The 15,993-nt window shown below is 38.9% G+C and overlaps 2 protein-coding genes across 16 annotated transcripts; one reads left to right on the top strand and one right to left on the bottom strand.

Annotated features, from left to right (window-relative positions):
- The first annotated feature begins 5,779 nt into the window (after window positions 1-5,779).
- LOC119989128 (beta-glucosidase 45-like) lies at window positions 5,780-12,460 on the top strand. Of its 13 annotated transcripts, none has more exons than XM_038834459.1 (13): window positions 5,780-6,004; window positions 6,135-6,245; window positions 7,135-7,244; window positions 8,187-8,252; window positions 8,377-8,642; window positions 10,438-10,512; window positions 10,589-10,676; window positions 10,826-11,078; window positions 11,166-11,281; window positions 11,358-11,613; window positions 11,702-11,804; window positions 11,948-12,056; window positions 12,154-12,460. In XM_038834459.1, exons 5-13 carry the CDS (start codon window positions 8,558-8,560, stop codon window positions 12,356-12,358), a joined length of 1,290 nt encoding a protein of 429 aa, XP_038690387.1. In that variant the 5' UTR covers window positions 5,780-6,004; window positions 6,135-6,245; window positions 7,135-7,244; window positions 8,187-8,252; window positions 8,377-8,557; the 3' UTR covers window positions 12,359-12,460. The 13 variants fall into 13 exon arrangements, with proteins under 13 accessions (XP_038690387.1, XP_038690395.1, XP_038690388.1 ...); XM_038834456.1 differs by lacking the exons at window positions 5,780-6,004; window positions 6,135-6,245; window positions 7,135-7,244; window positions 8,187-8,252; window positions 8,377-8,642 and adding exons at window positions 9,367-9,735; window positions 9,918-9,984; window positions 10,098-10,156; window positions 10,279-10,354 and having other exon boundaries at window positions 10,826-10,938; window positions 11,047-11,078; XM_038834467.1 differs by lacking the exon at window positions 7,135-7,244 and having other exon boundaries at window positions 5,780-6,245; window positions 8,377-8,435; window positions 8,567-8,642.
- LOC119989130 (RNA pseudouridine synthase 6, chloroplastic) lies at window positions 12,321-15,755 on the bottom strand. Of its 3 annotated transcripts, none has more exons than XR_005465735.1 (10): window positions 15,510-15,755; window positions 15,073-15,201; window positions 14,703-14,957; window positions 14,533-14,614; window positions 14,032-14,147; window positions 13,894-13,948; window positions 13,574-13,685; window positions 13,321-13,490; window positions 12,818-13,174; window positions 12,321-12,744 (listed from the first exon to the last, which is right to left on the bottom strand). XR_005465735.1 is itself a non-coding variant. In XM_038834468.1 (9 exons), the coding sequence occupies exons 1-9, from the start codon at window positions 15,737-15,739 to the stop codon at window positions 12,893-12,895; spliced, it is 1,431 nt and encodes a 476-aa protein (XP_038690396.1). In that variant the 5' UTR covers window positions 15,740-15,755; the 3' UTR covers window positions 12,321-12,892. The 3 variants fall into 3 exon arrangements, 1 of the variants encoding a protein (XP_038690396.1); XR_005465736.1 differs by having other exon boundaries at window positions 12,321-12,740; XM_038834468.1 differs by having other exon boundaries at window positions 12,321-13,174.
- Window positions 15,756-15,993: the final 238 nt, after the last annotated feature.

Raw genomic sequence — 15,993 nt, 5'->3', positions numbered from 1 at the left:
CATCCGGAGTTCTTGTAATGACACTCATATAAGCCTTGTCAAATCAATCTGAAATCCATTGCTGAGCGCTCAATTGCTGTTTTTGGAGCATGTTTAGAACTTTAGATGTGGCTAGTGCTTCCATTGTACCCTTGACAACTGTTACGTCCTTATTTTCGCCTTTCTTTTGTTAACATAGGGGTTCCATTACATCATTGATGTGCTTTGGGATTTGTTATGTTAGTGCTAGTAGGCTTGTTTTCGTAATAGTTGCAGCTGTAACTCCCGGGGCACGGGATGGATCTGTGATGGGCCATCTCGCCCCACAGACATCCCTATCGGCTTGCAATGGGCTTCGGCCCGATTTCAGTTTCCTATCTGTTAGTTGCCCTTCCATTCATCTCTCCAGTTCCGATCATTTTGGCATGTGGATGCTCATCATTGGAATTGAAGATTGCAGTTTCTCTTCAATATTATTGAGGGCTTGAGGTTGGAAACTACATTTCTCTTTGTAAAATGCATAATCGCATTGATTACTTGTGGACTACGGTGATTTGGAAGAGAAATTTGCAAATTTACAGGTTCTTTGTTTGTTTGATGATTCAGAGTTAGCTGAATAGGTGACTTGGTAAGAGACTAGTATACGGAAAACTGAATCTTGAGACTCGGTTTCTTGTAACTTAACACACAGATTAACTAAATTCCTAACAGTGTGCTTATGCTGTTTTGTGCTTGCAGAATTTGTAAAGAAAACAGAGAAAGAGAATTGTGTATGGTGTTGAGAAAATTGTATGTTCATTTACATCTATGTTAGTGATATATATAGGAGAAGAAAGCACTAAGTCAAGCCTAAACAATGGCAAACAACTAGAAACATTGCCTAATTTATGCATGCATTTAAGGTAATGGAATCAATAATATATTCTCCTTGATATCCTCCTTGATATCCTCCTTAACATGTTCCTTGATATCCTCCTTAATATCCTCCTTAACATCCTCCTTAATTTCCTCTTTAATACTCCCCCTCAAGTTGGAATAGATGTTGACTATGCCCAACTTGCTAAGTAAGATGGAAAATTGTGGGACACCTACAGCCTTCGTGAAAATGTCTGCCGGTTGCTTCGAGGTTGAGATGTGAAATGTCTTGAGTAAACCGGCCTGAATTTTTTCTCTTACAAGATGACAGTCAATCTCTATGTGTTTCGTTCGTTCGTGAAATACTGGATTTGACGCTATATGTAATGCTGCTTGATTGTCACAATACAACCTAGCTGGTTGTGGATGCTTGATTCCAAGATCACATAGAATGTACTTTAACCAAGTTATTTCACAACATGCCGAAGCCATGGAACGATACTCTGCTTCCGCGCTTGAGCGGGACACAGTGTTTTGTTTCTTAGTTTTCCAAGAGATCAGTGATTGTCCGAGGAACATGCAATATCCTGTGGTGGAACGACGTGTGTCTCGACATCTAGCCCAATCCGCATCGCAAAAAGCATTCAGCTGTATCGGACTAGTGGCAGAGAATAAAATACCTTGTCCGGGGGCTTGCTTGATGTACCGCAATACTCGGTAAGCTGCTTCCAGATGTGGAGTACGGGGCTTATCCATGTATTGGCTAAGAATATGGACAGCATACACTAAGTCTGGGCGAGTAAGTGTCAAGTATATCAACCTTCCAACAAGTCTTCGATAAGAAAAAGGATCACTGATGCACTCTCCATCAGTCTTGTTGAGGGATAAATTTTGTTCCATAGGAGTGTTGACTGACCTAGCAGCAAGGTAGCCTGCATCCTCCAGTATTTCAAGGGCATATTTACGTTGTGAAATAGCAATCCCCTTGCTAGAACGTGCAATCTCTATACCCAAGAAATATTTCAACTCACCGAGATCCTTCAACTTAAATTGTCTCATGAGACCATTTGTAACTTCCTCAATGTCTTGCAGACTATTCCCTGTGAGGATGACATCATCAACATAAACAAGAAGTGCAGTGAAGATGCTACCTCGGGTTCGGATGAAGAGTGAATAGTCCGACTTAGATTGATGAAAACCAACAAGTTTGAGTGCTGTAGACAATTTTATGAACCATTGGCGAGAGGCTTGTTTGAGCCCGTACAGAGATTTGTGCAACTTGCATACACGAGTCTCCCCCTTTCGTCCGAAACCCTGAGGTAGGGACATATATACTTCTTCCTCAAGATCGCCATGGAGAAACGCGTTATTGACGTCAAGCTGACGAAGATGCCAATGTTGGGTGGCAGCCACGGCAAGAAGGAGACGGACGGTAACAAGCTTGGCAACTGGGGCAAAAGTCTCCCTGTAATCAAAACCTTCAATCTGACTGTAACCTTTGGCAACCAACCGTGCCTTGTAACGTTCAACCGTGCCATCAGGATTGAATTTGATTTTGTAAACCCATTTGCAGCCAACAGGTTTCTTGTGCGGTGGCAGTGGTTGGAGGGACCACGTACCATTTTCTTGGAGAGCCTGAAGCTCTTGGTCCATAGCATGGCGCCATTGGGGGTCCTTGACAGCTTGGGAAAAGGTGGTGGGTGTTTTGATGGCTGAGATGGATGTGGCAAAGGCCCTGTGGGAAGGAGACAAGTTATCATAGGATATAACATGAGATAAAGGGTGAGAAGTACCTGTATGTCCAGCCAATGATGGAGGAGATGACGGTGGATCCCGAGTGGGCAATGAAACCTCCACATGGTAGTGTTGAAGATAACTGGGAGCATGGGTTGTGCGGCGTAGCCGAGGTGCGGGTGTGGAGGTGGGATTAGGGTGTGGCGGAGACATAATGGGGTCAAGTGTGGTAGTGGTGTCACTATGGAATGATGTGTTTGGTGGAATGTTAGGTGTGTCTGAAGGAATGGGCATGGCACTCGGTGCAGGTGTCGGTAACGGGTCAATAGAGACCATTGGAGTGGGAAACAACGTGGAATTGGGGGGAGGGGAAAGAGTGGCAGCGGAAGTGGTGTAGGGAAATAATTGTTCATGAAAAACAACGTCCCGAGAGATGAATATTTGACCAGTTTCGAGATTGTAAACGCGGTATCCCTTGGTACCATATGGGTATCCAAGGAATAGGCAACGGATAGAACGGGCATCAAATTTAGTAGGACGAGTATGGTGGGTGGAGGCAAAACACAAACAACCAAACACACGTAAATGTGTATAAGAAGGTGTTTTGTGAAAAAGAATTTCGTATGGAGTTTTACCTTTAAGAACAGGAGTGGGAGTACGATTGATGAGATAAGCAGCGGTAAGGATGGAATCTCCCCAAAAAAATTTAGGAAGGTTGGCTTGAAAAAGTAAGGAGCGGGCAACATTTAGAAGGTGACGGTGCTTGCGTTCGGCTACTCCATTCTGTTGTGGGGTGGAAACACAAGTGGTTTGATGCATAATCCCTTTTTCAGAGTAGAAATTATGCATGGAGAATTCAGGGCCATTGTCACTCCTAATGACTTTGACGCGAGTAGAAAACTGTGTTTCAACATAGTTTATGAAGGAAAGAAGAGATCCACGTGCATCGGATTTGCTATGTAATAGATAAATCCAAGTACAACGAGAAAAATCATCAACAATTGTAAGAAAGTATTTTGCCCCATTGAGTGATTGGATATGGTATCCTCCCCAAATGTCAACATGAATTAATTCAAATGGAACTTTCGTAGTAATAGAACTCAATGGAAAAGAGTTACGAGTTTGTTTGGCAAGAGGACAAATGGCACAATCATCAACTGAACAAAAATGAATATTTTTGGTAGACAAAGATATGGCCCGTAGGCTTTTGTTAGATAAATGACCTAAACGTTGGTGCCATAAATGGGATGAGTTGGAAGGTGTAATTGTTGAGGCGGAATAACTCCCAGATATCCTCGCAACGTCCAAGTAATAAAGCCCATTGCGCTCAGTTCCCATCCCAATCATCTCCCCCGATCGTTGGTCCTGAACAATGCAAGACACATCAGTAAAAATTGCAGAACATAGGGATGTTTTGGCTAATTTGGCTACTGAAATTAAGTTTAATCGGAATGATGGAACACATAAAACATTATAGAGCACAAGATTATCAGAAAACCGTATGGTGCCTATATGTGTTATGGGAGCAATGGCATGATTGGGCAGGTATACATGACGATTACGAATTGGTGTCTTGGTGGTCATAAGAGTGGATGAGCAGACCATGTGATCTGTAGCACCTGTATCAAAAATCCATTCCTTATGTGGAATAAGAGAGTTTGCACAAACTGTGTTACCTGAAACGTTGCTCATTGTAGTTGCCGCATTCACTTGACTAGCCATGTTTCCTACTTTGTTTTGATCAATAAGAGCAAGGAGATCATGATATTGATCTGCCGTGAGGTTGTAGGAAGGTGGTGTGCTATCAGTATTGTCTGGTTGAAAACTTACATGATAAGCCTTTGAACGAGAATGAGAGTTTGTGTTCAAATGATTACTCTTATCACCGTGAGAGTTGGCCCTCTTAAGCTTGCGGCAAATGTCGATTGTGTGACCTTTGTGTCCGCAGTAGTCACATTTTAAGTGTGCCCGACAGTTTTCAGTGGAGTGACCAGTAAGGTGGCAACGATGGCAACGGATAGTGGAGAGGTGGGACAAAGGAGCTTTCCCTGTATGATTGAACCTTTCTCTAGCGGTGAAAGCTGCTGCCTCTGGTGCTTTACCCAGACCTTGTGAGGAGATGACTCGTTGTTTTTCGTCTTGATTGACAAGAGAGAACACTTTGTTAGCAGGAGGTAGTGGATCCATGAGAAGAATTTGACCACGTGCTGCTGCATAAACCTCATTGAGTCCCATAAGGAACTTGATGGTACGTTGTGTCTGTTGGTATTGATGTAGAGTCTTGGCAATATCCCCACTACAAGGTGGTAGAGGACAAAGTGCATCTCGTTTGTCCCAGAGACTTTTGAGCTTGGTGTAGTATTCACCAATGGTCATGTTGCCTTGCAAGCAATCATGGATTTCCTGCTCAATGTGAAAAAGGTACACACTGTTGGTGGTAGAGAGTAGTTCCTTTAGTTCATTCCAGACGGCAAGAGCACTATCATTGTACATGACGCTTTGTCCAATTGCAGGGGTTACTGTGTTGAGGATCCATCCTTTGACAAGAAGATCACAACGAGTCCATTGCTTTACCTCTGCCGTGGATCCTGTGACAGGTTTGGTCACGGTTCCATCGATGAAACCGTCTTTGTTCTTGGCAATAAGGGCCATGAGCATGGCATGACTCCAAAGAGGATAGTTCTCTTGATTCAGCGATTGGGTCACCAGGATAAGACCAGGTTGGTCCGAGTGGTGAAGATAGAGAGGATCACTTGGATCATCGTGCCAATGGTTTTGCATCTTGGTTATCTCAGATTTTTCTGGGTCATTGTTGTCGGTCTTTGCCATGAGTGTGGAGGCAAGGTGGAATAATGATTTGCAATTGATGTTGTTTTACAGGAAGGGTGAAAGCCTAACCTCTGATACCATGTAAAGAAAACAGAGAAAGAGAATTGTGTATGGTGTTGAGAAAATTGTATGTTCATTTACATCTATGTTAGTGATATATATAGGAGAAGAAAGCACTAAGTCAAGCCTAAACAATGGCAAACAACTAGAAACATTGCCTAATTTATGCATGCATTTAAGGTAATGGAATCAATAATATATTCTCCTTGATATCCTCCTTGATATCCTCCTTAACATGTTCCTTGATATCCTCCTTAATATCCTCCTTAACATCCTCCTTAATTTCCTCTTTAATAGAATTATATATCCGCACTCAACTCACTATTTTTTTGGTGTTATCCTTTGAATTCATGCTTTATTAAATTTATTGATTTTCTTTAGTTTTAAGGAGATTAATTTATGCATCATATTGGCTGTAGCTGTGTAGCAGTGACCCAAAGAACATACCTTTTGGGATTGCTTACCCTGCCTGTGCTCTCAAACATCACTAGTATGACTTGTTAACTTACAAGTGTCCACACATTTTCTTGTTTCCAGCACAAACCAGGTTTCACCTATGTGCATTGTTTGCTTTCCTAAATCCTAGTCTCTCCCATTTTTCCACTTGCTTGGCAAAGCTCCATCCGATAGATTTCAGATGGCAGTAACTACTTTTTAAGTAAAAATGTTTTGCGCAGATTTTTCCTACCTCAAAGGTGACTTCTCAAGGAGTTACAGTGTCGGTGATTGAGCTATGGGTTTGAGGCAAACCAGATAGCCTGCATCAGAATATTGCGGAGATATCAAAGGTATAGTTCTTATGGAATTTTCATTTCGGAAGAGAGTATCACATATGATTCTCTTCAATATCTTACTGTCATTAAGCATGAGGAACTCTCTCTTAGATGAAAGCATAAAAAGGAAAAAATTTTGTTGATTCCATTTATATGATGCGTGCTATGTTAATCAAATTATTTGTATGATGATTTGTGTTATAGAGCGGCTGATACCCTGACTTCACTTAGGGCTGAAATTATTCTTTAAAAAATAAAATAAAGCTCAAGATGAGAATATAGCATATGTTTGTGGGAGGCAAAAGTCAAAGCAACTGTTCCCCGCTTTGGAAAAGCACCCTATAAAATAAGAACAAATGTTATAGGTTAGGCTTTTTAAAATTCCCACTTGACAACACTTCTAGACAGAAATAACTTATATAAAAGTATAAACAACTGAAAACAATATTAGTATAACCATAAACTTACACTTATATTTTTTAAAATCGAGAACGACATCGTACTATCTTACACTTTATAAAATGCATAATCGACCGACAAATATATATGTATATTTTTTTGGTGTTATCCTTTGAATTCATGCTTTATTAAATTTATTGATTTTCTTTAGTTTTAAGGAGATTAATTTATGCATCATATTGGCTGTAGCTGTGTAGCAGTGACCCAAAGAACATATCTTTTGAGATTGCTTACCCTGCTGTGCTCTAAAACATCACTAGTAGGACTTGTAACTTACGAGTGTCCACACATTTTCTTGTTTCCGGCACAAACCAGGTTTCACCTATGTGCATTGTTTGCTTTCCTAAATCCTAGTCTCTCCCATTTTTCCACTTGCTTGGCAAAGCACCATCCGATAGATTTCAGATGGCAGTAACTACTTTTTAAGTAAAAATGCTTTGCGCAGATTTTTCCTACCTCAAAGGTGACTTCTCAAGGAGTACAGTGTTGGTGATTGAGCTATGGGTTTGAGGCAAACCAGATAGCCTGCATCAGAATATTGCGGAGATATCAAAGGTATAGTTCTTATGGAATGTTCATTTCGGAAGAGAGTATCACATATGATTCTCTTCAATATCTTACTGTCTTTAAGCATGAGGATCTCTCTCTTAGATGAAAGCATAAAAAGGAAACAATTTTGTTGATTCCATTTATATGATGCGTGCTATGTTAATCAAATTATTTGTAATAGAGCGGCTGATACCCTGACTTCACTTAGGACGCTTGGCCTAATCAGTTTCAATCATTTAGGAATTGGCTTCCTAGCTCTCAATTCAGGCTTTTACTTATCTTTGATTGTAATTCATTTTAATTAATGAAATTATTCTTTAAAAAATAAAAGAAAGCTCAAGATGAGAATATAGCATATGTTTGTGAGAGGCAAAAGTCAAAGCAACTGTTCCCTGCTCTGGAAAAGCACCCTATAAAATAAGAACAAATGTTAGATTAGGCTTTTTAAAATTCCCACTTGACAACACTTCTAGACAGAAAAAACTTATATAAAAGTATAAACAACTGAAAACAGAAAGAGTAGATACAAAAAGTAGAATAATACTAAACTAACTATACCTACTCTGCAGTAAAGTGAGAGCTTGCTTTCTCTGCAACCATGGGAACTTCTGCACTTTCTAAACTTCTCTTCATAACAAACATTCTCTTGATGTTATCACTCTTTGTTTCTCCCCATCTGCAAACTATTAGAGAGAGCTTTGATCCATCCCCACTTCCTGTCAACTTTCTTTTCGGCACTGCCTCCTCTTCTTATCAGGTCTGTCTTTTAATTTACACTCTCTTTTTTCTTCACTTATATTTCATATCCTAAAGTTGATGAAAATGAAATCATATAACAGGAGGAAAACCCTGGTATAAATCCTACACAATTTCTTTTGGCATATGATTGTTAGTCATTTCATAATCAACTTGTATGGAAAGAGAATTTTACTTTGTGCAGTATTGCAGTTTGAAGGTGCTTATTTAGATGATGGTAAAGGGTTGAGCAATTGGGATTTTTTGCGCACAAACCAGGTGAGATTGAGTATTATATTCTGCAAAGTTACATATGCATCTTGCCAATGCAGTTTCATATGATAAGCTGGAATGATCTGAGTAGAAAGTGTCTTCTTTTTTTTTTTAACTTTGTTGTTCGCAGGTGTAATAATTGATGGAAGCAATGGAGATGTTGCGTTGGATCATTATCATCGATATCTTGTATACGCATTCTTCTTATTCTTCTTCTTTTGTCATACTCTTTGTTTCTATTTAGCTGGTGCCAAATTTTTTATGTGCAGGAGCTAAGATATCTCATTCAATTGTGATTATTTTTGTAATGCATGAGACAGGAAGACATTGACTTAATGGATTCTCTTGGAGTCAATAGCTACCGATTCTTGATTTCATGGGCACGAATTTTACCTAGTAAAGCTCTTCCTCTTTTTGTTGTTCTGCTCTCTTGAATTTATATGCAGGTTATAATGAAACTATATACAATTTGCTTACAGAAGGAAGATTTGGAGGTGTCAATGAGGGTGGGGTCAACTTTTATAATGAGCTCATTAATGCTCTTCTTCTTAAAAGTATTCCCTGTCTAACTTAATATATAGTCCATGTTCTGTCAAAAACAAAAGTTGGCTGTAAGCAACATTGTCAACTGTTTAATCATTTGAAAAGCTGCTATTGGCAGGTATTGAACCGTTTGTAACGTTAACTCACTACGATATCCCTCAAGAACTTGAGGAAAGATATGGAGGTTGGCTAAGCCCCAATTCGCAGTATGTAACTTATTCTCCATTTAAGGAATATAGTTTCACATTGAGGATAAGGATAAATAGCATAGGTTTTACTTTGTTTTGAGAATCTAGTTAAAAAACTGACTAGCTCTTAAGGATCTTCACACAATGTTTTCATCCTTTCTTTTCAGGGAAGATTTTGTATATTATTACTATTAGAAAGCTCAAAATGGTAGTGTCTCACACCTCATGATTTTATTCTCGAGTACATTCAATCTCTGCTCTATTACCTATAAGATTATTTGACTCTTTAGTTGTGTAATAGAGTGCCTGATGTCATGGCGCTCAGCGGAATCAGTTTTTGGAATCTATTCCCCTCCATAAATAAATTTTTTTAAAAAAAAAAAAAAACTTAAATGTTTGTGGGAGGCAAAAAAAGTCAAAGAATCTTTTTCTTGCCCTATAAAATAAGAACAAGTGTAGGTTAGGCTTTTAAAATCCCCACTTGACAAATACTTCTAAAAAAGCGTTTATAAACAACTGAAAATAGAAAGATAAGCAATAATTCTAAACTGACTATACCTGCTCTGCCAGTGAAGTGAGAGCTTGCTTTCTCTGCAACCATGGGAACTTCTGCACTTTCTAAACTTCTCTTCATAACAAACATTCTCTTGACGTTATCTCTCTTTGTTTCTCCCCGTCTGCAAACTATTGAAGAGAGCTTTGATCCTTCTCCACTTCCTGTCAACTTTCTTTTCGGCACTGCCTCCTCTTCTTACCAGGTCTGTCTTTTAATTCACACTCTTCTCTTTTACTTAGATTTCATATCCTGAAGTTGGGGAAATCATATAACAGGGAGAAAACCCTGGTATAAATCCTACACAATTTCTTTCAGTATATGATTGTTAGTCATTTCATACTCAATTTGTATAGAAAGAGAATTTTATTTTGTGAAGTATTGCAGTTTGAAGGTGCTTATTTAGATGATGGTAAAGGGTTGAGCAATTGGGATGTTTTCGCACACAAACCAGGTGAGATTGAGTATTATATTCTGCAGAGTTAAATATGCATCTTGTCAGTGCAGTTTCATAGATGATAAGCAGGATTTGACTAGAAAATGTCTTTTTTTACTTTGTTGTTGCAGGTGTCATAATTGATGGAAGCAATGGAGATGTTGCATTGGATCATTATCATCGATATCTTGTACACGCATTCCTCTTCTTTTGTCACACTCTTTGTTTTTATTTAGCTGGTGGGGAATTTTTTATGTGCAGAAGCTAAGATGTCTCCTTCAATTGTGATTATTTTTTTAATGCATGAGACAGGAAGACATTGACTTGATGGATTCTCTTGGAGTCAATAGCTACCGATTCTCAATTTCATGGGCTCGAATTTTACCTAGTAAAGCTCTGCCACTTTTTGTTGTTCTGCTTTCTTGAATTTATAAGCAGGTTATAATGAAACTATATACAATTTGCTTACAGAAGGAAGATTTGGAGATGTCAATGAGGCCGGGATCAACTTTTATAATGAACTCATTGATGCTCTTCTTCTTAAAGGTTTTCTATGTCTTAACTTAATATACAGTCCATGTTCTGTCAACTGTTTCATCATTTGAAAGGCTGCTATTGGCAGGTATTGAACCGTTTGTAACGTTAACTCACTACGATATCCCTCAAGAACTTGAGGAAAGATATGGAAGTTGGCTAAGCCCCAATTTGCAGTATGTAACTTATTCTCCATTTTAGGAATATAGTTTCACATTGAGGATAAGGATAAATAGCATAGGTTCCACTTTGTTTTGAGAATCTAGTTAAAAAACTGACTAGCTCTTAAGGATCTTCACACAATGTTTTCATCCTTTCTTTTCAGGGAAGATTTTGTATATTTTGCAGACATATGCTTTAGATCCTTTGGAGGCAGGGTGAAATACTGGGTTACCTTCAACGAGCCTAACTTAGTAGCCTTATACGGTTATCGTACAGGTGAGTATCCACCAGCACGTTGTTCAAGCCCGTTTGGAAACTGTACTGATGGGGATTCAGAGAAGGAACCGCTCATAGCAGCACATAATATTATCCTATCACATGCAGCTGCTGTAGATATTTACAGAAGGAAGTACCAGGTAACATCGAGCTTATATATTTTGCAGATGTACCAGGTTTTCTCTCAAGGATCTTCACACAATCTTACTTTATCATTAATCGTTCAGAAGGAGCAAGGAGGTATTATTGGAATTGTCCTACTTGCCATATGGTTTGAGCCCATCAGTAACTCCACAGCAGATAAGTTGGCCTCTGAAAGAGCTCAATCCTTCCTTGTGAACTGGTAAAGTCAATTCAAGTTACCAGCACAGAAATTCTCATCTGCATAGTAGAAAGATCTCATTCTTTGTTTGATTCAGGTTCTTGGACCCAATTATATATGGAAAATATCCTGCAGAGATGATTGAAGTTCTCGGACCAATGTTGCCGGAATTTTCAGGCAATGACAAAGAAAAACTGAAGAATGGACTGGACTTCATTGGCATCAACCATTACAGTAGTTTCTATGTCCAAGATTGTTTATACTCTTCATGTGAGCCTCAGCTAGGAACTTCTAAAGTAGCAGGTTCCTATGGAGTTGCTTCAGAAAAGAATGGTGTACCAATTGGGGAACTTGTATGTATCATTGTATCCTCACCTTACCACCAAAATCAAAACTTAATATTCCCTTTTAATGGTTGCTTACATTTCTTAATTCTCACAGACTACATTGTCGTGGTTAAACGTTTATCCACAAGGAATGCAAAGGATTATCACATATGTTAAAGAAAGATACAACAATATCCCTATGTTCATCACAGAAAATGGTGAGCAGCCGAAACTTTTTTTTTTTTTTTGGTGACCGAGGAACCACTTAGGCCCCAACCCAACATTCCCTTTGGACAGCTGAGTGGGCATAAATCTCTAGCTAAACTAAGATATACTCTCAGCTAACCATTTGGTGTTGCAGGTTATGGTGAGGTGAGTTATCCAAATTCCACAATTGAAGAGCATGTGAATGACTTTAAAAGAATGGAGTACATGTCTGAATACTTAGATGCCCTCTTGTCAACAATCAGGTTAGTGTATGTCAGGATGCTATAAGACTAAATGCTGATGTAGTTCAGCGAAAGAGCACTGATTTTTGGCCTTTTGGGTTCTTGCAAATGTGATCAGGGAAGGAGCAGATGTGAGGGGCTATTTTGCCTGGTCCTTGCTTGACAACTTTGAGTGGACAAGTGGTTATACAGTGAGGTTTGGACTCTACTATATTGATTACAGCACACTGAGTAGAACTCCAAAGTTATCAGCAACTTGGTACAAAGAGTACATTGCAAAGTATATTGCACTAAAATCCCAGATGCCAGAAAGGTATAAATGACATCCTTTGTATGTTGAAAGCACTGGAACTATCTTGTACAGAAGTAGTCACAAATGTCCTTATTTAATGCTTTTACTGAGATTTGAAGATATTAATTGATTACGGGTGTTTTTGTCTAAAAATTCATAACCTATAAAAACACCCTCAACTTAGGGTATTAATACATGCAACCTTCTACAGAAGATGTTTCCAACATTAAATTTCTCATTCAAAAATTCCCCATGGTTACTAAGTCAAAGGATATTTCCAACCTAAAGGGCTTTAAACCACCCTGTAGCCCTTCCCCCTCCCCTTCCTTGCCTCTGGAAGTCCAAGAAATAGACTGTATTATGTTCCTTGCAACTTCCTTTGCCAGTGAACTCAGTCCGGTCTTCTGAAAAAGCTGCCTGCATAAACATTATTCCTTTATCCGAAGAAAGTAAACAGCTTGAAAATGAGTCATAAAGGGAAGGTCATAACCTTTTAGATGGATCTATGCTATCATCAATAAAATTTTGGCAGTTGAAGGTTAATTTTCATCCTCCACCACCGTATTTAAGCTTTTTCACACCACCAAGGAGATCGCGCCTCATAATTGTGCTCTCCATCATCCCACGAAATTTGACATGCTTGAAGACCGATTGCATTATTCGGTTCCTTACCATGCTGTGCAATCCACTCTTCAACAGCTATTGTCTTATGATCATCATTTGTGTATTCCTTCATGAAAGTTCCATATGGGTTAAGCCCAGGACTGGCCATCTCTGCAACTGCAGCTGGCATGTACATTGAGTCACCCACTAATGGGGCGCCACTGGCAGCGAACTGTGCACGAATCTGCATCATTTGTTTATTGTGAAACTAATTATTCCAGTTTCCTTTTATGTAAATAAGAAAGAAGTGGTGCTTTTCTTCCCAATCATATGAGCATAATGCTAAGAGATTGTGAAATAGCAATCTGTAAATGGAATCGAAGAAAACACCTGATGAGTCCGACCAGTCAAAAGGTTGATTTTACACTCATATGCATAGTCTTTCAAGGGCCACCCGCAGTTTTCAACACAGTATTTCTGTTCAATGAAAACATTTGGCCAAGGGATCTTCTTGCAACCCATGACTTCAAGTTGACAGAGATGCCATCCCACAATAGATTCTGCATGTCCTAAAAGTTACTAATTCAATCATAAGAATTAATAGGCTACCACAAACAGAGTGATCCCGTGTAGAGACGATTACCTTCAGAAATGAGCCTTGGAGCAATATTAATCGGACGCATGTAGTGGGTCATTATACCAATTGGCACAGGGGCAGCAGCAAGAGCAAGATAAAGCTTCTTCACCTTTTTCTCCTGATAACAAGAGAAAACATAAAGTTTCTGGAGTTCAAGAGATGAACCCAAACTGCCAAAAGAAATCTCAATTGAAAATAGGATACATTAATTTTTTTTTTGATATAGACAGAATCTTCTACGACAGAGGCTCATATGGATCCTGGGATTTTGGAGTGAATGTCATTGCAATCCATTTGAACACAAGTGTATCATTTTACGTACTTACCCTGATCTTTCCATGAAAAATAGAGCAGTACTCCTTAGTCCTAGCTAACACGACACTGCATATGCAAGCAATTAGTTGTCTTTGATATCCACAAAATTGATTACAGGAATGAAACAATTAATATAAAAGATTCTTTACCAGCCTTCTGTGCAATTATCAATCTGATGGGTAGTTTTAAGTGGACTAATCAATCCCAAGGCACGGGTGGCAAAAGTTGCACAACTTTCTTCAATATTGTCTGTAGTTCCTCCCACCTAAAGAGTTATATATGTCGTAATCAACAAACCAATACCAAGAAACACCAGAGAAAAAACATTTTTGAGTGAATAAATTTAGCAGAAAAGAGTACTGAGAAACTGAAGAAGTCTTTGGTGAAACTCCTAATGCTGAGGGATTAAATTTTTCTCCTTTTTAGAAATTAATGAAAAGCTGATTTCAATGTGTACTTGCACCTTTTCCTCCTCATCTTGTTCGAAGAAGTGAAAATGTTAAAAGAAACGAGAAATTAAAAGGACTGCCTTTCATCACCAAGTACCCACAGGAGGAGAATTATTATCGAGGAATAATAATTCAGTATACTCCCAGTTTTGCTAATGTCAAATAAGAAACAATCAAGAAATTGATGCATCAATTACATACAGATGTACCAGCAGGCTTGTCCAAAACCACATAGGATTCAGTTACAGCAATAATTCTTGATTTCCAATCAATTTCATAGCACCTATAGAACATTCAAAGAAAAGAAAAAGGAGGTTAATATAAGGATAATGATGGCAAACGCCACACATATACCAAAAACTCTATTTTACCTCGGAAAGCGCTTTGGGTGTACATGAACACGTAAGTAAGTTCCAGCTTCAACAAACTGGTCTACATGAGTTATTCGGAAAGTCTTCTGTGCTTCCCGGAATGTTTTCCCTTTGACGGAAGCTCTCTTCTTCAAAACTGATGGTGCTGTTACTTCTTGGAAAACCCTAATTTGCTCCGGAGTTGCAGTTGGTGGAGGCTGTGGGCATACAAGTGCATAATATACAGCTCCAAAATGGATAAGGTCTGCAACAAATCTTCAAAGAATGAAGTTTCCTATATATGTTACTCCATTCTGATAAATAACAATAATCATTGGAAAATCAAAAATCATTGTCAATTCAAAGAACAATCGACAATAGCAATACTTACAGAGGAGGTAGATCCAGAGCTTGACAGATAAATTCTAAAACAGGACCTCCCTCTGAAACAACCAAGTGCTCAACTCTGGGTGGGCCATTGACTTGGGGACATGGAAGCAAACGATCATATTCAGGGTAGCTAACACAAAATTGAGCCTCAAAGTCAGCAACTTGAAGATAGGAAAAAAAAAATAGAGGTAGAATAGAACAAAACAACAGCAAAACTGAATTTCATCCCAGTTAAATGAAATTACACGTAAAAAAGATGACAGCTTTAAATACTACACCCATTGAGAAAATACTAGAACTAAATAGGTCACCGGAACCAAAACCTTACCTTCCTCATTAACTCAGTCTATTTCAACAAGCAAAATTACAAATGATTTCAGCAGAAAATTCAATTTCAACTGAGATATACCACAAATAACACTTAACATTTTGAATTACCCAGAAGCAGAAGAAGAGGACGTTGGTTGTGTAAAATCTGTTTTCGCAGCTTGATTCGTAAAGGCTCTGTCTTTTATACTCAACGAAGACCACACAGCAGCATTCCCGCAGCGAAGCTTGTTATGAGGAGCAGAAACATGGATTGATGATAAAGTACGCAGGATAGAAGCAGACGCACCGAGGATCCGATAACTGTTTGCGAGCATTGGAACCGAAGTTAGGGTACCCATTGCCACTGCAACTGAAAAAACTTCAGTTGTAAAATGTAAAGAATGGCACAAAAGGGTATTACACGGGTCCAAGTCCGAGCCCGGGTTAGACAGCCCAAGACTAACAAATTGCAAAAAACCTTGGGCCCATTTAATTGAACAGGCTTTTGTGAATCTATCCAGGCCCAAGCTGATTTCTATTTGGGCCTCAATTTAAATTTTGAACAGCCCAAAAAGGTTACTGTTTGGACTTTGACTTTTGAAGAACCCTTATA

Source organism: Tripterygium wilfordii, chromosome 21 (assembly GCF_013401445.1).
Source record: "Tripterygium wilfordii isolate XIE 37 chromosome 21, ASM1340144v1, whole genome shotgun sequence".
In the NCBI taxonomy this organism is placed as follows: Eukaryota; Viridiplantae; Streptophyta; class Magnoliopsida; order Celastrales; family Celastraceae; genus Tripterygium; species Tripterygium wilfordii.
Note: the sequence above shows the minus strand (reverse complement) of the source record. Positions and strands in the feature narration are given on the sequence as shown.

Bases quoted from the DNA above. Each gene is read 5' to 3' on its own strand.
- LOC119989128 (XM_038834455.1), top strand. From the start codon at position 7,837: ATGGGAACTTCTGCACTTTCTAAACTTCTCTTCATAACAAACATTCTC. The intron at 11,282-11,357 runs GTAAAGTCAATT...TGTTTGATTCAG, and splicing joins CAATCCTTCCTTGTGAACTG to GTTCTTGGACCCAATTATAT. The intron at 11,614-11,701 runs GTATGTATCATT...TAATTCTCACAG, and splicing joins GTGTACCAATTGGGGAACTT to ACTACATTGTCGTGGTTAAA.
- LOC119989130 (XM_038834468.1), bottom strand. From the start codon at position 15,739: ATGGGTACCCTAACTTCGGTTCCAATGCTCGCAAACAGTTATCGGATC. The intron at 14,958-15,072 runs GTAAGTATTGCT...CATTCTTTGAAG, and splicing joins GCTCTGGATCTACCTCCTCT to ATTTGTTGCAGACCTTATCC. The intron at 13,175-13,320 runs GTGTTTTCTTCG...CAAATGATGCAG, and splicing joins TGACTGGTCGGACTCATCAG to ATTCGTGCACAGTTCGCTGC.